Source organism: Syngnathoides biaculeatus, chromosome 20 (genome assembly GCF_019802595.1).
Source record: "Syngnathoides biaculeatus isolate LvHL_M chromosome 20, ASM1980259v1, whole genome shotgun sequence".
Lineage (NCBI taxonomy): Eukaryota > Metazoa > Chordata > Actinopteri > Syngnathiformes > Syngnathidae > Syngnathoides > Syngnathoides biaculeatus.
In genome coordinates, this window is record NC_084659.1 from 5129096 (window position 1) to 5151165 (window position 22070).

The 22070-nt window shown below is 57.9% G+C and overlaps 3 protein-coding genes and 1 non-coding gene across 7 annotated transcripts; all 4 read right to left on the reverse strand.

The window, feature by feature from the left end:
* Window positions 1-2885: 2885 nt before the first annotated feature.
* On the reverse strand, window positions 2886-11573 carry xpot (exportin, tRNA (nuclear export receptor for tRNAs)). Of its 4 annotated transcripts, XM_061806344.1 has the most exons (26): window positions 11415-11573; window positions 10239-10398; window positions 10010-10092; window positions 9879-9935; window positions 9731-9800; window positions 9437-9655; window positions 9181-9365; window positions 8907-9075; window positions 7928-8164; window positions 7816-7854; window positions 7670-7732; window positions 7479-7603; window positions 7267-7411; window positions 7076-7195; window positions 6763-6857; window positions 6401-6470; window positions 6096-6334; window positions 5480-5765; window positions 5027-5216; window positions 4849-4965; window positions 4658-4773; window positions 4538-4585; window positions 4391-4462; window positions 4262-4318; window positions 3835-3903; window positions 2886-3736 (listed from the first exon to the last, which is right to left on the reverse strand). In XM_061806344.1, exons 2-25 carry the CDS (start codon window positions 10296-10298, stop codon window positions 3877-3879), a joined length of 2889 nt encoding a protein of 962 aa, XP_061662328.1. In that variant the 5' UTR covers window positions 10299-10398; window positions 11415-11573; the 3' UTR covers window positions 2886-3736; window positions 3835-3876. The 4 variants fall into 4 exon arrangements, with proteins under 4 accessions (XP_061662328.1, XP_061662329.1, XP_061662326.1 ...); XM_061806345.1 differs by having other exon boundaries at window positions 2886-3903; window positions 7928-8161; XM_061806342.1 differs by having other exon boundaries at window positions 2886-3903.
* A 1546-nt stretch (window positions 11574-13119) lies between these two features.
* On the reverse strand, window positions 13120-15327 carry rpl18a (ribosomal protein L18a). The gene is made up of 5 exons (XM_061806444.1): window positions 15170-15327; window positions 13818-13997; window positions 13549-13678; window positions 13379-13488; window positions 13120-13262 (listed from the first exon to the last, which is right to left on the reverse strand). The coding sequence occupies exons 1-5, from the start codon at window positions 15185-15187 to the stop codon at window positions 13170-13172; spliced, it is 531 nt and encodes a 176-aa protein (XP_061662428.1). The 5' UTR covers window positions 15188-15327; the 3' UTR covers window positions 13120-13169.
* On the reverse strand, window positions 14061-14193 carry LOC133494029 (small nucleolar RNA SNORA68). Its single transcript, XR_009793256.1, has one exon. It is a non-coding gene; the product is annotated as a small nucleolar RNA SNORA68 (small nucleolar RNA).
* A 1656-nt stretch (window positions 15328-16983) lies between the features above and the next one.
* On the reverse strand, window positions 16984-19045 carry kcna1b (potassium voltage-gated channel, shaker-related subfamily, member 1b). The gene has a single exon (XM_061806439.1). It carries the CDS (start codon window positions 18906-18908, stop codon window positions 17538-17540), a length of 1371 nt encoding a protein of 456 aa, XP_061662423.1. The 5' UTR covers window positions 18909-19045; the 3' UTR covers window positions 16984-17537.
* Window positions 19046-22070: the final 3025 nt, after the last annotated feature.

Sequence of the window (22070 nt, forward strand, 5' to 3'; positions counted from 1 at the left end):
TGGCCGACATGTGCGCGCGCGCCACCCACGCGCTCTGCGCCCGCGCCGCGGCCGCAGAGCGCGCCGGCGGCCGAGCGGCGGCGGTCGGCGGCCTGGCGTCCGTGCTGGCGGCGGCGGTGGACGCGGAGGCCCAGCCGACCGTGAGCGGCCGGAAGCTGGACGGGCTGCTGCGGGAGGAGGTCCGGGCCCGCGTCAAAGCCACCCTGGCGGCGCGCGTGGGCGCGCCGCTCTACGTGCCGACCGCCTTCACCAAGACTGAAGTTCTGGCCAAGATGGTTCTGCTGACTGGCGGAGTCCTCAAGGTCCACCTGAGCAAACGCGACCAGCGCCAAGACACGCTCCAGAAGACAAGCGCGTGCGTACTCGGGTCGGAAGAGACCGCCGAAGCCGTCGGACGGATCCTTCAGAAGTGGACTGACGCCACACTGGACGTGAAAGAAGAAAACGCGGCGGAAATTGTGGAGCTCGTGGCCCGAGACCTGCACTGCCCCGGGGACCTGGCCCTCATCAAGGAGCCGCTGACCCGCTTCTTCCGAGCCCGCAGGGAACCGGACTGCGCCGCCGAGGCGTCTCGGCGGTGCAAATTCCACAACTTTTCCCGTGAGAAGTTTGAGGAGCTGATGTGCAGGCTGGCGTGCCGGGACCGAGACCCGCTGACACCGGAGGACTCGACGCTCGCCTTCCAAACGATCTACACCCGAATCGAGGACATCTTCTTCAAGGGGGCGGCGCCGGCCCGCGACAGAAGCATTGACGTGTCCGGGCTTGAAGCGGAGGCCGATGAGTTCTCCGCAGAACTGGCTGACAAAATGCTCCGCTACGTCGTCACCAACCAGACTCTGATCCAGTCCCCAGAGGTGTGGAGACAACTCGGGGAACCGGTCGTCTTTGACCTGGACTGGGAGAAAAGTGACAGTCTCCCAGTTCTAATGATGATTTTCGAAGATTCCGCCAAGTATTTCATGCAGCAACTGCTTCTCTGGCTCAAGATGGAACCTGGGACCCGAGGGGACTACACAGATGAGCTGTGCGGCTGTTTGGACGACATCCAGTCGCTAGTCGCCAGTCCGCGAAACACTCCGGTGGTCCGGGAAGATGCTCTTGGGGCCCAGAGTCCAGCTTCAGATGCCATCGGTGACTCCTGCCCCTTGAAAAAACTCTCCGCCGGGGCCCGGATTCCAGAAAACAAACCAGAGGTCCAACTGCAAGACGACACGGACGGTCCGGGGCCCGAGTATCAGATCGGTGACTCCGCTCCCTCGGAAAAGGTCTCCACTGCAATCAGAAGTCCAGAAAACAAATTGGAGATCCGTTTTCAGGAGGAAATGGGCGGCTCCGAGCCCCAAACGCCATCCTCAGATGCCAATGGCGACTCCTGCCTCATGGAAAAAGTCTTCAGCGGAAACCAAAGTCCAGAGGTTCAATTGCAAGAGGACCTGCACGTCGCTAGGTCTGGGAATGCAACCCCAGATGTCAAGGGTGACTTCTGGCCCGTGGAAAAGATCCCCACCAGAACGAGGCATGCAGAAGACGAGCCGGAGATCAAACACAATCCCGGTTCTGAAAACACGTCCCTCGATGTCTTTGACTCTCGGCGGTTGGAAAGCTTCTCCGTCGGCACCACGAGTCCGGAAAACAACCCACGGGTCCGTTTTCAGGAGGACCCCGGGACCGAAAGCCCATCCAGATACACAATCGGTGAACCCGACCCATTGGAAACCGCCTCCACCAGAACCCCAAGTCCAGAAAACAAACCAGAGAGCGACTATTTGCAGCAGGTCGTGAACAACCCCAGTCCCGAGAGCCCGTCCCCAGACAGAAATGGCGAACCCAGGCCTGAGGGGATCACCCCGGGAACAGGAAGTCCGCTAAAGGAGCAGGACTTTGACGCATGCGCGACTCGTCAGTCTCGTATCTGCACCTCAACCGCTCGGAACTCCCCTCACCTGACGACAACTCCTTGCCCGTTGCTTCCATGCTCGCCCCGACCAGAGACCAAGCTCACCGCAGTCGGTCCGTACCTCAGGTCCGCTCCAGTCCGTCCGCTTCCTCAGGCCGAGACCCCACCGGACGGTGACCTCCGTCCGGAGAGCCCCCCTACATTCACGAGGGGTGACGATTGCCCATCGCCGCCCACTCCACATTACTCGCGGGAGGCCGAGGCCGACGAAACCGAAAGTCCAGACGCGCAAGCCGCGTCCGCACACAAGATGGACGGTTTCCCGGGCCGCGCGCCGACAGCGCCCCCCGCAGGGTCCGTGTCTCCGTGCCGTCCCATGTGCACAGTTCAGGAAGAGCTCCTGACGCTGGTGGACGTGGTCATGGTCCGGCTGTTCGCGGGCCTGCCCGAGGACCTGGGCCGGCTGGTTCTGTCCCAGGACACGGTGGACGCCGTCCACCGCGTCTCCAAGAGGATGACGGCGGATTGGCTCCTGCTTCCGGGGACCAAGTTAGGACCCCGCAAGCTGAACCGGATGGCGAAGGAGGTCACCCGGGGCCTGAAGCGGGAGTTCGGTTCTTCCCAGAGGCTGGTGGACGTCTTCTCCTTCGACCCGGACACGTTCGACGACGTCCTCTTCCAACAGCTCACGTCCAAATTGAAAAATCTGCCGCACAAGCGGGACGCCGCCGGGTCCGGAACCTCGGCCGCGGTCGGCGTCTTCTTCAGAGCCTTCTGCGTGCGCTCAGAATAAGCCGACGGCTCGAAATCCGTCCGTCCGTGCGTTTGCGGAGCCGCTTATCCTCACAAGCGATCATCGGACGGGAGGAGGGAGTATTTTTTCAAAAAGTCCAAAGCGGTGCGCTCGTCTTCATTGCTGAAGAGAAGATGAAAATGTTTCGTGAGAAGTTATCTTTGTCACTTTTCAGAGAAATTAAAGGCCATCTTGTCCGAGTCCACTCCAGGTCCAATTTATTGACTCATTCATCATCACATCACACGGAAAAAACTAAACAAAAAGAAAATGTGAAGATACTCGGCGGCCATCCCAAAAACATGAGATGTGATTCCAAACTTAAGTCGGGCTGACCGGTCCTCCCTCCACGTTAGCGCGGCGACTTGAATTGGCCAGCCGTCAGTGGCAAACAAAGACGTTTTCCTCCGCAAATCTTTCACGGGTCAATTTTTCGGCGTCGCTAAAATGAGGCTCGAAAATGCCCAGAATGTCGCAGGGCAGACGGGACGGCCGCATTTCTCACTGCGACGTTGAAATAAATTAAATCCGACTTTTCAATTCCGATCCGGAAACGAGGGCCAAGCGTACGGAAGTAGCCTCGCCTTCGGATGGAAGCAGAATTCACCGAAAGGACAGAAAAAAAAGGACATTTTGGCAGTTCCGTCTTTTGGCGACAAGCCACGCAAGCGTCGCTGTTTTAGCCGCAGTTGCGTTCAAGATAAGAATCGAGCCCAGCGTGGCCCACAAAAGCCCGCCGGCCCGAGTTCGCTTGAACGCCAACTGGCCAAAGAACGACTTTTGTTTGGCGCTTTTAAGACCTTCGCCCCCCCCCCCCCCCCACCTCAAGCAAACGGGAAGTTGGGCTCAATTTTGGGAAAGTCACAAAATGAAAATTGCACTTGAATGAAGGGAAGCTTGTGAAAAATGAATTCCAAATGAGTTGAATGAAATGTTTTTGTGCAATTTCTTTAGAAAGGCTTCCTGGACGGCGATTTCCAGCCGCCTGTTTTGTCCTTGAAGCCGTCGCGATGACGCCTCATTTGCATAATCTGCCCTTTGAACTAAAAAGATGAAGAAAAAGGTTTCAGCCCTTTGGAGGAGAATTTACAAAAAAAGTTCAGCGGTCACGCGGACCGCTCGTCCGGTGGCGCCCTTTGACCTCGTAACGGCTCGGCGCTCACGTCCCGCGCCCTTTGACCTGCTACAGCCTGGCTCGCTGGAAGAACACCTTTTGGGGTGGGGGTGGGGGTGGGGGGGGGGGGGGCAAGGCGTTTGAGGACAATGACAAAAATCAAATGTCAAATTTCAACTGATGATGCACATGAGCCTTTTCTACCTTCTCAGATTTGACAATTTCTCCAGAGAGCAAACGACCTTTGAACTTTTTTCTTTTTTTAGCAAGTATCAGTTTTCACTGAAATATGAATTCTCCCCTTTGGACATCAAGTGTTGGCTGTCCTTAATAATTTGACAAAGTTTTTCATGCCGGCAAGCCATAAAAAAAATAAAAACAAAATCGTAATAATAAATCAGAATAAAACAAACAAACAAAAAAAAAAACGTGGGATGTAAAAAGCCGCCCCCACCTTCAAGTAGGCCTTGAGGACTTTGGCGTCGGGCTGCTGCAGAACCAGGCAAAGTTCCTGAGGAGGACGCGAGACGGGACGAGCGTCAAAGAGCGCACGACGGGTTAGTCGCGGTTAGTCGAGTCTGACCTGGGCCACGTCCGGACACACGTGAAGCGACGGAAGGTAGTCGCGTTGCAGGAAGTCCAGCAGCTCCGGACCCTGGCGCACGCGAAAAAGGTCAAAAAACGGCCGCCGAGCCGAAAGCCCCAACCGGGCGACGGGCGGGGGCGCTACCTGCTTGTCGTAGATGGTCTTCAGCGTCACGGCCACCTCCGACAGAGTCTGAAAGGTCACAGGTCACATCGGCAATCAGGTCGGGCGCTCAAAGGCAGGCGAGCCCGCCCGCGCGCTCACCAGCATCGTCTGCGCGTCCGAAAGGTCAAAGGTCGGCTTGAGGGGGGCCAGAAAGCAGGCGGGAACGATGTGTTTGTACGTGAAGTCGCCGAAGCCGGACATGCCGCCCTCGCCGCCTGAAAGGAGACCCCGCCGGGCGTCAGTCGCGGGGCGAGGCGAGGCGAGGCGAGGAGAGGAGAGGAGAGGCTCACCCCAAAGCTCCACCAGCCGGGCCAGCACGGCGAAACAGCTCCTCTGGGCCACCGGGTCGGGGACGTCCACGGCTCCCTGGATGACGGTGAACACCACCCGCTCCACGTTCTCCGCCCCTGAACGGAGCAGCGAGTCAGCGCCCGGGCCGACGCCGACGCGGCGGGGGCGGCGTCTCACCCTGGTCGGCCAGGACCTCGTCGGCGCCGCCGCCGGCCACCGTCTGGACGAAGGAGAAGTAGCTCCTGCGCAGCATCTGCTTCTCCAGAGCGGCCGCCTGCTCGTCTGCGTCGGCGGGCCGGGCCAGCGCCTCGAAGATGGACAGCACCAGCGGCATGAAGATCTGCCCGAGGAAGGGGGACACCCGCCGCTGCGGAGAGAACGGTCAGTACGCAGACGCCAAAGGCGGGCCGGAGGCGGTCCTCTCGCTCTTAAATTGCAGACAAGCTTTCGAAATAAACCGCCTCCCCCGCACCCCCCCCCAACACACACACACACACACACACAAAAAAAAAAGCGCTTTTCTTTGGAATATCCAACAATGAACATTTTCAAAACGTAGACAAATTGCATCAAAGTCGGAACAAAGAGGCCTACTTTTTCCTCCGAAAGCGAAAGCGAAAGCTCTCCTACTTTGAACTTGGCGGCGATCTGGCTGATGAGCGGGATGAACTCCTGCAGGTCTTTGGCGTCGCAATCCTTCAGCATGTGCTCGGAGGCGGCGGGGATGAAGGGCAGCACCTCCTCCTCCAGGCAGATGATCATGCGGTGCAGGAAGGAGCGCACGCAGCCTCGCAGCGCCCCCCGCTGGACGGGGCAGCCCAGCGCCGGCAGGAAGGCGCGCAGGCAGTCGCGGTACACCTCGGTGCAGCCGCACTGCTTCACCGTCTGCTTGTTGCTGAACGCCTTGCTGGTGCGGCTGAGGAGGGGGAGGAAGGCGACACGCGGCGTCGGCGTCTGCTGCGACCGACCGAGAGGAAGAAGAACGCGCGAGACCCGGACGGGAAGGAGGCAGACAGAGGAGGGAAAAGAAAAAGAAAAAGAAAAAGAAAACACCTTTGGACCCGGAGAGACAAAAACCGCGCTCGGATGGTGTGGAAAGCTTCACTTTGCCACCACCCCTCCCCCGCAAACAATGAAAATCGCTTTTGGGCTGGAAGAGTGCCCGGCCAAAGAACTTTCGGGAAACGACGAAAGAGAGCAAGGAAGCAGAGGATGGACCGAAAGGAAGACAAGAAAAGCCAAAAACCTGACGAAGCCGACGGCGTGGCTCAGGCCGTCGGCCGCGGCCGCCTGCGCCGCCTCGTCCGTCTCGGCGGCGAGTTTGTCCAGCAGCGTGCGGAAGGCGGCCACCGCCGGCGCCAGCAGGCCGCGCATCAGGGCCTCCTTCCTCTCGGGGGCGCTCTCGCCGCTCACGATCAGAACGCCCGCCGCCTCGTACGCGAACAGCTGGTCGTCCGCCGTCAGCGGCGCCGACGAGGCCTTGTCCTGCGCCCGCACAACACCCGACGGCTCAGCGTGCGCGGCGGGAGTGGGCGGGACGCGCTTACGTACGGGAGGGGCCGGCTCCAGGAGGTCCTGGATCCGGGTCAGGATGTCCTCCGTGAACGGCGTCATGTGTTTGCTGAAACAAAAGACAAAACAAAATCCATAACCAGCGAGCCGCCGTCACCGCCTCGGTGAAACCTTGCGAAAACACACACACACACACACAAAGTACTCCAAAAACGGTGGCCGGCGGAAGTTCGGCGCCATAAAACAATCCAAATCGGAGGACAGAACTTGGGCCGGGTCCTCCAAAAAGTTGCCCGAGCAATGGCTTCAAATTTGACCGTTCTGGGTTTGGTTTGCGTCGGGGTTTTTCCCCGCCGCAGTCGCCCACTTTGGAGTCTTTGACCGGCGCCGAGCGGACTCACTGCAGTGTTTTGATGAAGCGGGAGAAAAGGTAGGCCACTCGACTGCGGACTTTGGGACTTTGGTGCCTCAGGCCTCGCTGGTCCAGAAAAGCCATCTGGCAAAACACGAAGGAAGCATGAGGACATTGCGACCGGACTTTACGATCGCGTCTCTTTCCGGTGCAAAGCAAGAACACGCCGCTGAAAGGAAATGAATTGAAAAGCGCCACGACAAAAACTGCAGGAACAGGACTTCGGCGGATCCCGTCTCAAATGTCTTGCGTTTGTCGCTCTTCGAGTCCAAGCACAACAAATGAAGCGAATATCGACGTACCAAGACGTCGGGAATGTGGCGCGGCTCCGCGACGAAGAACTTGTCGTAACGGACGACCGTCTCGAAGAAGTCCAGCGTGACCGACGTGTGCCGGTGGGCGCTGACGCCGCACGTCACCAGCTGAAAGCAAGCGGACAAAAATGGTGGGCGCTCGCTAGCTACCGGGACGCGCGCGTCGGGCGCCTCCTGACCGTGCTCATCATGTCCCGCAGCGAGCCGGTCTTGACGGCGTCCCCCGAGAAGTGCGCCCCGTGCGAGGCGGGCAGCGCCTCCCCCAGCATGTAGAGCAGTCGGACGGCCACCTCCACCTCGGCGAAGGGCGCGCTCTGCCACTTCCTGCCGCGCCAGACAGCCGTCAGCGCGTTAGAAGCGGGCGCGGGGGGGGGGGGGGGTGTCCTCTCACCGCATGGTGTCGTTGAAGACTCGGCGGACGGCCTCCAGGACCAGCTCGGGGGAAACCTGCGCCAGACGGTCCAGCAGCATCTTCAGCTGCTTCCGGTACTCCACGAACATGGCCTCGTCCTCGCCCTGAAGAGGACGCCGGCGCTCGGTCAAGACGGGCGCCGCCCGGACGCCGCCGTCGTCACGACGTACCTCGTTGTCAAAGTTGTACTCGTCGTCGTACGCCAACTTCTTGATGACGGCCAGCATGATCGCCTGCTCGCGGGGAGGGAAGATGCCAGCTGACTCGGTGACGTGACGCCACCCGCAGGCGGGCGGGCGGGCGGGCGGGCACTCACCTCCATGTTGCTCTTCTGGCCGTCGCTGAGCTCCGGCAGCTGCGAAGGAAACCAGAGAAGGTGACGAGTGGGCGGCGGCGGCGGCGATCGGGCGCGGCGGCCGCCGGCCCACCTGTTTGAGGACGTGCAGGTAGTCGTGGCAGAAGGCCACCACGTTGGCCGAGATGTCGTCGTCCGGGTGCGCCAGGAGGCGCAGCGCCGGCGCCACTTTGGCCTCCAGCGCGTCCAGCGCCGCGCTCGCGTCCTGGCCGCTGCCCGCCTTGGCCAGCTTGGTCCAGCTCAGCACCAAAGTCTGGCCCATGCCGTTCACCAGTCGCGACAGCTTGGCCAGGAAGTCCACGTCCTCCTCCTCCGAAGACCAATCATCTTTACGATCGACGTCATTGCAAGTCATCCGAGTATGTTGATGACATAACGGGCCGAACCGATCGATGATCGCCGTCGTCGTGTACCCGACAGTATTTGAACCCAAAAGCCAGTCCGGTCTGGAAATATCTGACGAGCGGTACAGTTATTTCAATTATATTTAAAAAAAAAAAAACTGCCGCCATCAAAATCTTCCGCTCGGACTCCGGTGGCGCCGGATCCGCTCGTTACCGTGGCGACAAGGACAAGCGTGGGCCGTTTGCTCCATTTCCCGGGATTTCTTGCCAAAAAAAAATAAGCAGTACTATTTTCCAATTTATGACCTGAAATAATTGGGGGAATTATTTGCCCTTGGTGATAAATTAAATCGAGACTTTTCCAAATGTATATGGCTTTGGAATACCTTTTTTTTTTTTTTTTTTTGGACATTTGTTTCCTGAAACAATTGGTTGATGCAGTGATAAATGTGACTTTGTGTATGGGTTAATCATTTTATGGAGATTCATATTTGATTCTATTTCTTGAAATAATTGTTCAATGTTTTTTTTTTTTTTTTTTTTTTTTAGAGACACACTGGTATGAATGATTACTCTAGTTATTCTAACTTATTAATTCTGAAAGAACGTAGTGAACACTTATTCCTCTTCTTCTTTTGTTTCCCGACGACGACAAAAAGGTTTGGTCCCCGAGCGACATTCTCGATTGGATCCGCGACGGGAGCCGACCTGTTCGACGTCGAAGAAGCCGGCCGTCCGCAGGAGGCGGCAGAGCGACTCCACCAGGCGGGTTTTGTCTGCGGGGTCCATGCCCTTGTTGACCATCTCCAGCAGGCAGTCGCAGGCCTCCTCGCGCAGCTCCTGCGCCGACATGTGGCCCAGCAGCAGCTCGACGAACCTGCCGACCGGCCCGAGATGAGAAAGTTCAGGAGAGGGCCTGGCCTGGCCTGGCCCAGGTCCGGGTCGCCCCCGCCCCGCTCCGCCCCGCCCCGCCCCGCCCCACCGTTCGTTGGCGATGAGGCCGAGGTCGATCCAGGACACGTAGGCGCCCACCACCTCCAGGCACTGGCACGTGAGCTCGGGGTGGCTCAGCTGGTACGTGCGCAGGATCTGGAACCAGGACTCCACCAGGCTGGGGATGCACTGCTCCCGCATGGCGTCCTTGATCAGGGTGTTGCGCCGCGTCTCCTGGACACACGTCGGTCGGTGACGGCGCCATTCGGGCCCGCATTTGCGGTCTCGTCGGCTTCGACCGGTACCTCGGGCGCGTGCTGGACGTCCCGGTCGACCACTTCTCCGTCGACGGCCATGAGCGTGCGCAGGTAGATGTCCACGCCGTGCGGGTTGAGGCCGATCAGCGCCAGGACGTCGAAGAAGAACTCGGGCCACAGCGCCGGGTACTCGGTGACGAAGAGCAGCGCCAGCACTTGCGCCGCTTTGTTGCGGACGAAGATCTTCTCGGGGTGCGTCCTCGCCAGCTGCGCCCACACCGCCGCGCCGTGAGCTCTCGTCGGCGGCCCGGCGAGCGCCGGCGGCGCGGCGCCGCGACTGACCTGATTCTGAAGCCACTCCATCAGCGTCTCTCGGATCAGCTGCCGCTGGTTGCCGCTCAGCGCCGCGTGCCTGCCGCGCAAACAAACAGGAGACGCGCGGGGTCAAAATCCGCTCGCCGCCGGCCGCCCCCCTGCCCGCCTCCCTCACCTGAACTTGATCTGATGCTCCAGAACTTGGAAGCAAAAAAACTTGACGTGGTCGTCACTGGGAACCAAACACACGCGTCAAGCACCGTGGAGGCACGACTGGCGTTCAATACGCTCGCACGCACGGCTGACCTGTAGAGTCCTTTGGCGAGCGCCCGGGCACACACCTCCCACGCGTCCTGAGACTCCTTGAGCTGCTCGAAGTACGCCATGGCCTGCCGGACAAGAGACACGCACGCCGCACCTTCAGGCAGGCTGGCATTCCCGCTTGAGTCGCAAAACAAACGCCGTTTCCGTTTCGGACCCGACGCGAGGCGAGGCGAGGGGGTCACATTGGGCTAAAACATCAAAACTTTCTGACCCGCTGGCGGTAGGGGGCGTCGGCGTTGGGGTTGAGCCCCAGCAGGGCCCGCTCGTCCATGGCGGCGGCGGAAGACCGGCAGGCCGCCGGCGGGTTAGCTCGCGCGCACACCGTCTCGGGCCGCGCTCCCGCGTGGCCGCCCGGCGCGCCTTCCGACCATCTGGACCCGGACAAACAGAAAAGTCAACAAACCGCGCTCACGTCGTCCGGAAGACGCTTGCCCAAAGCGGATCGACGGGGCGCACCTCACGCGGGTTTCCTCGCACCGCGGGAGGACGACGCAAGTGAACGCAAGAGATGATTTGCACTTGCGTTCGCCTCGACGGAATGCGACCAAAACGGCCCGGCGCCATCCGGCGGAACGAGGAAGGCCGACGGGCGCCCGTCACGACATTTTGATTGCGTTTGGGCTCGGGTGGTCCACTTTTGCAGCTCTCCCGCCAAGCCGTTTACTTTGCTCACATCGACTTCAATCTTGTTACTTTTTAACTTCCCAAAGTCAACGTTTCTCATGCCAATTTTTCCCAATGTTATTATTTTTTTTTTTTTTAAACGGCTGACACATCAAAACAATGAATGAAAACGTAAGATGGTGATGTCTGAAAGGGCCGCTTTTCGTTTCATGTTATTGAAGCGGAAAACCAATCAACCAGACTCGGAAATGTGACGTTTGGGAGAGAAAATTTGGAATTTACCCAGCACCAATTTCAAATGACACGCGACAGAAAACGTGCGCCGGGAAGACTTTTGCTGACATTCGGGATGCTGAAAATGGGAATGACGCAACACGTCGTCAACAGGCAGCAAAATAAGAAAAGAACATTTAGAAAAACTGAAAGAAATATGGATCTGGAACATCGGCCAAAATGTTGATCGTTTTCAAAATTAAAATCCAATCTTGCAGAGTTTTGTTTTGTTTTTGTGTGTGTGTGGTGGTGGGGGGGGGGCTGAAGATCAGCAGGCCGCTTTCAGAAATCGGACAACATTTCCAGTTGAGGGGCTGAAACGATTTGCGATGCGTGACCGACCGACCGCGGCCATGAATGCGGGAGCGAGCGACCACGCCGACGGCGACGCCGCCCGCTCCCTCCTTGTCCGCTTACCGCAGGGAGGACCGCAAAGTCCGCTCAACGTGTGGCCGAAAAAGACGCGAGCGACTCGGTCGTCAAAGCTGACCTTCTCCTCACGAGCTTCGTTTCCAAGAGACTCGGCGAAGTCCGCCGCCACTGCTCCGTGCGGCGTGTCCGCGTCCAGGCTTCGATTCCGGTTCAACGACCCGGAAGATCGTCTGGCTTCTTCTTCGCTGGGCAAAAAAAAAAAAGACAGAAGCCCTTTTGGGGCTCTAGCGCCGCCTACTGCTCCGCATGCGGAACGCTCCGGATTCGTGTATTTGATGGATTTGATTTTGCATTGATTGTCACCGAGAGCGGGGCGGGGCGGGTCGGGGCCGAAGCCGTCCGCGTCAGACACCCGCTCGTTGTTTAGCCTTTGCCCTCGGTCGCATCTCCACGTATCGCTTGCGTGTCCCACTTCTTCTTTCCTCGGATGACTTCCTGTCTTTTGGGGTTTCCACCACCGGGTACCCTCCCGCCCGTCGTGGTTGTCCAGTCTTGATTTTCCGGAAGGCCGCACGACATTCTTCCTTTCTCAACTGCCCTCCTGTCCTCCCCAAACCGCCTTCGGATGACTTCTCCCTCCACTCTTGTACGTTCCTGGCCGCCATTTCCTTCCGTCCTTTTCGCAAAGTCCACCACCGTCGGTCCCTCCAAGCTCGTACTCGCCCGTCTTCACCAATCACAACTCTTGCGTGCGGGACGCTCGGAACGACTTCATCTGGTTCCTCGCGGAATTTCTCTTTCAACCCGAGGTCACGTCCCACTCGTGGGGCGTAGCCGCCGCTAATCAAATTTGAACTTTCCGCCCCATCGCTCTCTTCACCTCCAAGACATTCTTAGCCAGCTCATCCTTTCAAATGACGCCTACTCGGCGGGAACGTAACTTAAACCCTGCTCCCAAACTCGCAGAATTCGGAGCGCCGGTGCCTTGCTCGACGGCAACCTGACCGTCACCTCTCCGACCGCAGCGAGCGAGCAATTGACGCAAGACGGCTTCCTTAGCTTCAGGATGGGCGTTTTGTCCTGAACGCCAGCCTCCTGCGGACACGGCCGCGTCGCCGCACCATTCAAAGTGCAAAATTGCCGCCGTGACATCACGTGCGTCGCGACACTTGCGCTCCAACGACGGGGGACAAATTCCTTGTGCGACTTCCTGGCTCCTCAAGCAGATTCTGATTGCTCGATGTCGGTCTCGCAGGCGTGTCGCACGCCATCAAAACGTTTTCGTTTTCAGAGTCGCCTCCCTTTGGCATCAAAAAAAAAAAAAAAAAAAAAACAAGCGCAATGAAAAGGGGTTCACCTGATAAAGGCGTTTTGGGGTGGTTGTTTTTTTTTTTTGGTCAGATGCGCTTTGTTCAAAGCTTCAACGTCCAATTTCTTTTTCGAGTGTTTTCATCTCCGAGAGGATTTTGGCGACGTCGCCGCCTCTCGATTCAGAGGTTGCGGGTTCATTTCCGGGCCGGGCCCGACTCGATTTTGTCCGTCGGTCGGCCGAGTTCGTCTCAACCTCGGCGGGATCGCCGTTCATAGTTACATTTCTAATAATACTCGGGAGGCGGCAGTCCACCCGATGACAGCTGGGATTGGCTCCGGCACGGGTGCGACCCTCATGGGGATAAGCAGCTAAGAAAACGGATGGATAATACTCAGGACCCCCCCCCCCCCCCGCCATACAAGTTGAAGCGCGTCAAAAACCGGAGCGAGCTAACGACGGCGACGTTAGCGCAGGGCAGGCCGGCCCAAAAAGGAGGCGGGACGCGGCAAAGTTCCAAAGCGGGAGAACATCTTTATTTTGTGGTCGGAGCGAGCGCCCCGTCTAGAAGAAGGTGTTGGGTCTCTTGGTGGTGAAGCGAGGCTTGTGCTGGCGGCGCAGGACCCGATGGGGGAGCGGGAACTTGATCTTGGAGTCCTGCGGGACATTGGGGTCACGTCATTCGACAGAAACCAAAAACAAAGGAGAAGAGGCTTTCCGCGACCGCAGCCAGAAAACGCGACATTTCACCGAGCAGGGACGGCGACACTCACGTGGAACTGCTTGATGGCGGGCCTGCGACATTTGCTGGCGGGGATCACCTGCACCTTCATGATCTGGATTGAGTGGGCGCGGGCGCGATGGCGGGCGCCCATGTCGCGGTCTGCGGGGGAGACGGCCCATCAGAAACGAGCGAGGGCTTTTTTGGAGGGGCTCGACTCACAGCACTGGGTGACGGCTCCGGACGTGGTCAGGTCCCGGTACTCGCGGTACATGTTGTGCGTGCCGCTACGCGAGTCGTAACGCAGCCAGATGCCGAAGTTCTTCACCTTCAGGGGCGTCTTCTCGTGGACCTGAAGGACAACTTCAGTCAATCACGTTCGCACGAGGCAAAACTATCCCGACGCTAAAGTCGCCATTTGGCTCAACAAGAAAGCGCGCAAACGACAAGAGACCCTGCGGCCGGTCGGACGGACGGACGTACGTACGTACCAGGCCGCAGTAGACGGTCTCCCCGGACGCCTTCTTCATCTTCCTCAGCTGGGACACAAAGTACCAGAAGCGGGACTTGGCCACCACGTGGTTGGGCGCGAAGATGCGCATACGGTAGAGGGGGGGCGTCGGGTTCTTGGGCGAGGGCAGCAGACGCCCGATCACCTTGTACTCTCGCAGCTGGAGCGGCGACAAAGCAAAAGTCACGCGACCGAGACACGCACCCGGGGGCGTTTCGGGACGCCGTGTGCGGCCTCAGATTCACTTCCAGCCGCACGGGAGCGGCGGCGGAAGGCGACGAGGACGACGCTTGCTGTGCGCACGCCGGACTGAGTCGCACCACCGGCAGGGTGCGACCTCTGGGTTTGGCTGCGGACGCTCACGCAAACTTTCGACACTTCAAACACTCGTCTGTCGTCACATTTTAATTCCGTACATCGCGTAATTGCCGCTTCTATTGGAACCTCAACACAACTTTTGCACATTTTCAATCTAAAGGAGGAACAATATACACTCGGGGGGATAAAATAAAGCCACACACGTTGACGCTTTTTGTTTTTAATTGACTGCAACAGGATGGATTAACGTGGTTTAAACATTAAAACTCATTATTATTGCATAGATTAAATTTCCACTTTGATGGTGTTAAACATATTCAAATTTGTGCCTGACTCTGGTAAGGTTGGGGAAACGCTCAACTGCATCACAACATCTTTGTCATCTGGCTACCTTACCAGTTATATATATATATAAAAAACAATAATAATAAAATTACAGAGGCAGCCTATTGAGAGTTTGGTGGCAGTTTTGTCGGTGGAAAAATTGGGCAATTTAGCCCCAAAACAACAAGAAAATGACATGTGCCAATCCCACCTTCCCGAGTGTATGTTGTGGAACATTCATCTGCTCAGTGTCAAATTTGGACCTTGTCTCAATCAAGGTTGGCCAATACTCGCATTTAAAACGTTTACGAACGTGAATTAAAACCCAACCTGCAGTTAGCATCAGCATGAGCTTCTGTCCCCTTCAGTTAGCTCGCAACGGCCAGCCTCAAATTTTCAGCACAAAAAAAAAAAAACGTTTGCGTGCGGGTTTTTTTTTTTTTCTTAAAAAACAAAATGACGACTTTTATTTTTTTTGTTGCGTCGTGGCTGCCAAACGTCGACGGCACCATGTGGACGCCGACGGTGACGCCATGTTGGAAGCGAAAAACACGGTCAAAATGTCCACTACGTAACAACTTCGGACACGAGAGCGAAGTAATAGGACGCGCGTAGGGTTATAAAACACCATCAAGTGGCCGAATTCACGTTGGTTCGGCCGGAGGATTGCAAATGAACATTTGTACGTACAGTGCCGGACGCCTTCATCTTGCCTCGATCACAGCCAGCAGAAAGAGGAAGTGACGTCGAGCGCTGCGCAGTGGAGAGGGCCGCTTTTCCGGTTCAAGCACCTCCTCCGCCCGTCCAATGACGTCACGCGGCGCTGGACGATGATTGGCTGTTGTGGCGTCCGACTGCTTCCGTCGCGGTGTCGAGCCTCACCATAATCCAAAACACAAGTCATCCTCAAACATTTTTTTTGTTTTGTTTTGTTTTAAGACCATCATAAACTTTGACATTTTATTTCGTACGTGTTTGGGGAAAGCCTGCCCTCCCCTCGACGCAGAAGCCAATCATTTTCAAGTGGGGCGTGTCCTGGTGGCCCTCGGCGACGTGTCAGTCCTAAACGTCCATTTTCTTTCGTATTTATTCAATGAAAATCAAAAGAAAACAAAAACATTTTTGTGCAGTTCTGACACGTGTTCGGGTGTGATTTTCATTTTTTTTTAGCTTTGTACTTTTCTAGCCATAGACGTGTAGCCGTTTTTTCAATTTTGTCCGGTCCAGCTCTTCCGAGGAGATCGCGAGGCGTTCCGAGACCGGAGGGGAGACGCGTCCCGGTGGGACCGGGCACCGGGCCGGAACGCCTCAGCGGCGAGATCCCGGACCAGGCTTTCAGCGGGCAACCAAAAGGCATGAGCGAACTTCTTGGGAATCCGGAATAAAGTCAGCCGGAGAAAGACATTCGTGTCGATTGTCCGTTTTTGGTGAAATGACACGCAGACAGACAGACGGCGAGATGGACAAAAAAGATTGCGATGTTCTGACGAGCCAGATGGCGAGATTCGAACCCGGCAGACGCTCGCCAGAGGGCAGCCTTGCCCAAGCAGGAGCACGCCGGCCTTTCGACTCTCAGTTTTGCGAAGGGTTCGTCATCAATAATTGGAGCTCGACGTTCAAGAATTGGACGTCGCTCGAGCGGTGGCGGCGGTTGCCGTGGCAACTGCTGCTCGCTCTGTTCAGAAGTACGCCGACCCAACCGCTTCAATGCAACGAGCCGAGGCGGCTCCTGATTGGACGCGAGAGAAATGTACTGGGGGAGAAATGAATTTCTTCCACGTTGGAATTTGCATCTTGTCGTCGCGTGCCCCTCCGCTTGGCCGCTAATGCTAATGACGCCGTGAGCTCATTAGCACGTCAGCGAGCGCCGTCGGCTGCGTGGAAACGAAGCTCACCCGAGTTGACTTCCCCTGGCGTCCTTGTCCTCGTCCTCGTCCTTCCGTCCCACGGCGTGCGCGACTATTTTGGACGCGGGCGCCTCCTCCTCTTTGACTTTGTAGCTGAGGGCGCAAATGGAAAGTGGGACCAAAATGAAGAGAAGGAAGACGAGTGGCTCATCCAGACGTTAATTCAAAGGGTCGTTTGCACGTTGCTCAGCGGCGCAATCAAAATGGGGCGGGGGGGGGGGGGTTGCACTGTGCACGTACTACAACAACAACAACAACAACAAAGCAGGTGGCTCGTTTTGCTAGTTTATTTACACGTGGACGCTGAGGCTGGCGACCCCGTCACGTTCTTGCCTGCTGAGGTCAGACCACGTCGCCCCCTCGCGGCCGGTGGCGGGGGAGCCCAAAGTCCAAACGGGGAATTCGTATTTGCAGATTTGTCCTTCGATTTCCGTCCGTCCATTTTCTTCGCCGCTTACCCACACAAGGGTCGCGGGAATGCCGCAGCCAATCCCAGCCGTCAACGGGCAGGAGGCGGGGCGCACCCCGAACTGGTCGCCGGACGACGGCAGGCCACAAAGAGACAAACGGCCGCACGAAAGAGAAAGAACACGTTCGTCCATCAAAAGGAGTCCATCTTTATTTACGCTTGACTCATTCGGCTCAAAATATTGGCTGGCTTCATTGTGAATTGTCAAAATATTAGAAAAATAAAATCTCATTTGCACATTTGACAATTTTGCATCCTAAATCGATTTCAATCTTTCCAAACCCCAAAATATTGGCAAACCTTGTGTGTTCCTTTTTTATGACCTATTTGTTACACATTGAGGATTTCTTGAAAATGAAATAGAAAAATACAGCATTGAACCTGTTTGTGCTTGAATACATGAGCAAATCTATTTGATTTCTTTTATTCTTGGATATTTCTAATATTGGTCAAATCATTTTTAAACCACGTCATTCTTTTGTCAAATTGTCCAACTTCTCAGGAAAAAAAAAAAAAAAATTTTCCCCCAATGAATTAGAGAGAAAGCTTTTGTCTTTTTTTGGGTCTCGGAAAGAGTTTTCCCAGCCTCCCGAGTTGGCGCCACAACAGCAGCCGCGCAACTTCCAGAACCTTCCAGACGGAGCAAAAACCGGCACGTCGGGCGCGGGGCCTCGCACGTCCGTCAGCGTCCGGGCGGCGGCGACGCGGCCGCCGTGCAGTTGGCGCTCCGAAGGTCGGCCTCGCGGAAGGCGTCCGCGTCGTCGTCGTCGTCGTCTTCGTGGTGGCTCCCGGGCGCCAAATTCTGCCGGCTGACCCGGAGCAGCTGCGCCTGCTCCTCGCCGTCCGTCTGGCGGTGGTAGAAGTAGTTGAAGTTGGAGACGATGACGGGCACGGGCAGCGCGATGGTCAGCACGCCGGCGATGGCGCACAGCGAGCCCACGATCTTGCCGCCGACGGTGATCGGGTACATGTCGCCGTAGCCCACCGTGGTCATGGACACCACGGCCCACCAGAAGGCGTCGGGGATGCTGGTGAAGTACGACTCCTTCTCGTCGGCCTCGGCGAAGTAGACGGCGCTGGAGAAGAGGATGACGCCGATGAAGAGGAAGAAGATGAGCAGGCCCAGCTCGCGCATGCTGGCCTTGAGCGTCTGGCCCAGGATCTGCAGACCTTTGGAGTGGCGCGACAGCTTGAAGATGCGGAAGACGCGCACCAGCCGGATGACGCGCAGGATGGCCAGCGACGTGGCCTGCTCTCCGCCGCCGCCGTCCGGGTCGTCCGCCGGCTCGGTCCCCAGCGTGATGAAGTACGGGATGACGGAAACCACGTCGATGGAGTTCATCATGTTTCGGAAGAAGGCCGTCTTGCTGGGACACGCCAAGAAGCGCACCAGGAGCTCGAAGGAGAACCAGACGACGCACAGCGTCTCCGCCGCAAAGAACGGGTCGGCCAGGACGTCGGCGCGGCGGGCGGCCGTGCCGTTGGCCGGCGTCCGCCGCCTCTCGCCGGCCTCCTCCTTCAGCTCGGGCAGCGTCTCCAGGCAGAAGATGACGATGGAGATGAGGATGACCGCCACCGACACGATGGCGATGCCCCGCGCCGGGCCCGAGCTCTCCGGGTGCTCAAAGAGGAGCCAGACCTGGCGCCGGAAGTCCTCGTCCGGCAGCGGGCGCTCCTCCTCGCGGATGAAGCCCTCGTCCTCGCGGAACTTCTCCACGGCCTCGGCGCCCAGTTGGTAAAACTTGATCTCCTCCGAGAACATGTCCAGCGGGACGTTGACGGGCCGCCTCAGCCGGCCGCCCGACTGGTAGTAGTAGAGGATGGCGTCGAAGCTGGGCCGGTTGCGGTCCAGGAAGTACTCGTTGCGCAGCGGGTCGAAGTAGCGCATCCTCTTCTTGGGGTCGCCCAGGAGGGTGTCGGGGAAGTGGGCCAAGGTCTTCAGCTGCGTCTCGAAGCGAAGCCCCGACACGTTGATGACCACGCGCTCGCCGCGCTCGTCGTCCCGCGGGTGACCCGGCGAGCCGCCGCTCTCGTCGGCGGGCGCCGCCGTCATCCTGGCCGACCGGGAGGCGGGAGGCGCGAGGTGCGGGCGGCGGGCTCCTACCGAGCCTCCATCGTCGTCTCGGTCGCGTGGCCCGCGGGAGATCGGCCGCACGCGCTCGTCTTTCTCAGAGATGAAATATTCATGCCTGCGCCTCGTCCGGGTGTCGCCTTCCAGCTCCCGCCGGCGTTACGAGACGACGGCGCCGCGCCCCCCGGGGGTGCCCGCACTGCGGCATCGGCGCCCCGCTCGTCGTCTTCGCGTTCCCCCCTCAGACGAGCGTGGGCGCGAGAAGGAGTACGACGCCCGGGAGGACGAGGTCCTTTGATGTTAGGCGATGTCCGGGTGGGCTCGCTGGGAGCATACTGTGCTGCTGAGGAAGAGGAGGAGGAGGAAGGAGGAAGGAGGGAGGGAGGGAGGGAGGGAGGGAGGGAGGTGGGGGTCGACGCAATGCAGACGTGCCATGCAAGGAGAGAGAGAGAGAGACGAGGAGCAGAGGGGAAAAAAAGGGAAAAAGAGGGCAGACAACAGCAAAGAGAGAGTGAAAAAGAAAGGAAGCAAGACGGGAAGAAAAAGGGATAGTCAGAGAAAGAAGAGAGCAGCAAGGAAGGGAAGGGAAAAGAAAGAAGCAGAAGTTGAGAGTGACAGATAAAGGGAGGGGGGGGGCTGGAGAGAGAGAGAGACCCTTGTCCTCTTCATCGCTACCAAAGTAAATATTCCCCGTTGCCGTAGCAACGACAGGCCAGCACGGACAAATACATTGGAATGAGCATCTCCACGGTAACCAAGCCACGCCACGGCGCAAGTGCGCGACCGCTGCCGCCGTGGTGACCCTTGACCTCACCAGCTCCAAAGGTGCTTTTTTTGCAGCTTATTTGGAAGTTTTTCTCGACTTTTTATTCATTGGAGGATTTTCTTTTCTCATTTTTCACGTGGGGCTAAAAACGACGAGCAAAAAGCGCCGAGAAAACGTCGGCCCCTTCTTGCCACGCTAACGCTCAAACGAGGACGTTTCCCGCAGGCGCCCCCCCCCCCGCCATTCATAAAGGCACAGAGCGCTTACATAACGGCTCGCAGATCCCCTCGTTGCCCACCCACGAGTATTTTTAGCCACCAGAGGACGCGTGGAAAAGAGCGCGGCCAACTTGTCCTTCAAAAGCGCGGACCAGCTATTTTTGGCAGCACGTCACGAGATGATGATGATGATACAAATACACGAAAGAATGAACAACAACACATCCGGTCAGCGGTCGGCATTGCGGCGAGGCAATTGGGTGGAAAACAAAGAAGCAAATTGTCGTCACCGGAGTCAGTCAACGTGGTCGCAAATCACACCAGCGAGCTGACGGGAAGTCGGGTTTTCCTCTCATTCCAACAACTTTCGCCTTGATGGCGATTTCCGCAGCCATTTGGAAATCTCGACCAAAGGGGGGGCGGCCGCCGCCCCCGTCACCGAACGCGTCAAAAGCCGCCTCCGGTTTCAACAAGCGTCGGCTCAGCATTTGCACGCTCACGAGCGCATCGCGTCGAGTCACTTCCCGAATCACGCGGGGCAACGCGGCCCCCCGGCGGACAAAATCGGCACCGGCGCGGTCCGAAGCTGGTTAGCGTGCGCTAAGCTCACGAGGGCCGATCGCCCGCCGAGCGCGTCGGCTGAGGTTCCTTCGGACCACCGAAGAAGAAAAAAAAAGTGGACCGCGCACAGGCCCCGTTCACGCGCTTCCGGTCGTGGCAAAACGTTGCTTCGGGTTCGATTTCACGTCTTTTGACATCCCCACAATTGTGCATTGTGCCACATGACAACATCAAATTCAATTGCAATACGTTAGGTTTCAGCAAGAAGTGTGTTTCGGCTTAACCTTCATGATTGATGATTCTATATGTATCGCATCGTTTTCCATAACAACGTGTGTACGTTTGACTGTACTTTTTGCCCTGACCTGAAAAGTGGCGGACCCAACCACGGATGCAGAGCGCGCGGTGCACTTTTTATTCTACGTCACGGCTCGAGAGCGAATCTCGGCCGCTTCCCGTTTGGGGGTGTTCGGCCTCGGCCTAGCTCGGGCTCAGCCGGTCTAAAGGGACGTTGAACGCTGGGCTGGCAGCACGTGGAAAGTCGGGTTTCTTGTTCTCACATGAAATATTGACCAGCTCCTCGTTGTCTGGCTTCCCGCTGATAGCTCCCCCCCCTCGGGGGATATTCCCCCGGCTCGTTTGCGCGGCACGGAGGCGGCGGCCGAGAGCGCCGCCTGCCGGCTCGTCGCGCGTGGGACGCCCGAGAACGAGCGCGCGCAAAAGTCACAAGCGCGGCCGTGACGTCACGAGACGGCGTTGCGTCCACACCGCAATTCATGATGTTCAACGTCGGGGGGAGACGACGACGCGCGAGAAGATGCCGCCCAGCCGACGCGAAGTGACCCGGCGTGTGACATCGTCACGGCAACAGCGCCACGATCCAACACCACGGCGGGTCGCAAGATGCGTCGCACCGGCGCACGCACGAGCGGACGATCTCGCAATGCTTGCCGTGTTCACGCTGACGTGTTTTGAAGTGTTCCTGAGGGGTGTCGGGGGGGGGGGGGGGGGCGGTCTTGCGAGGAGCGCAGGCAGCCCATTGGCTCTCGCTTCCTCCGCTCGCATTTTCCACTCGAGCGCTCATCCGGCACACGCGCGGCACGTGCCCGGCGCTCCGAGGCTCCTCTCCGATCTCCGTTGGCCATTTTTTTTTTTTTTTCCCCGGGTCAGCGAGTGAAGCTGGTCAAACGACTGGGGGGGGGGGGGGGGGGTCACCAGGCGAAGCACAACATGATGTTTGCAAACCATCTTACCCTGAAAGCGAGGTGGCGCGCACACAAGATGGCCCGCGGTGCCTCGCAGCGGCTCCGATCGTGCGCGCCGGTTGTTAGTGGTTACCTGTTGCCACGGTGACCGTCTCCAGCCGAGCTTCCGTCCAGAACGACGTCGCTTTCGGCGGCTCCGGCGCGCGTGCAAACCTGGTCGACGAAAGACGCAAATACGACAGTTAATCGAACGCGAGGCCCCGGAGGAAGAAGTTTTGCAAATGACATCATGTTGAGTGTGGGATTTCTGACTGGACCTGAACTCAGCGCCTGTCAGCCAGAATTAAAGCAGCCCAGCCTGGTGTCGTGCTGCCCTCAACCGCCGAAACACGCA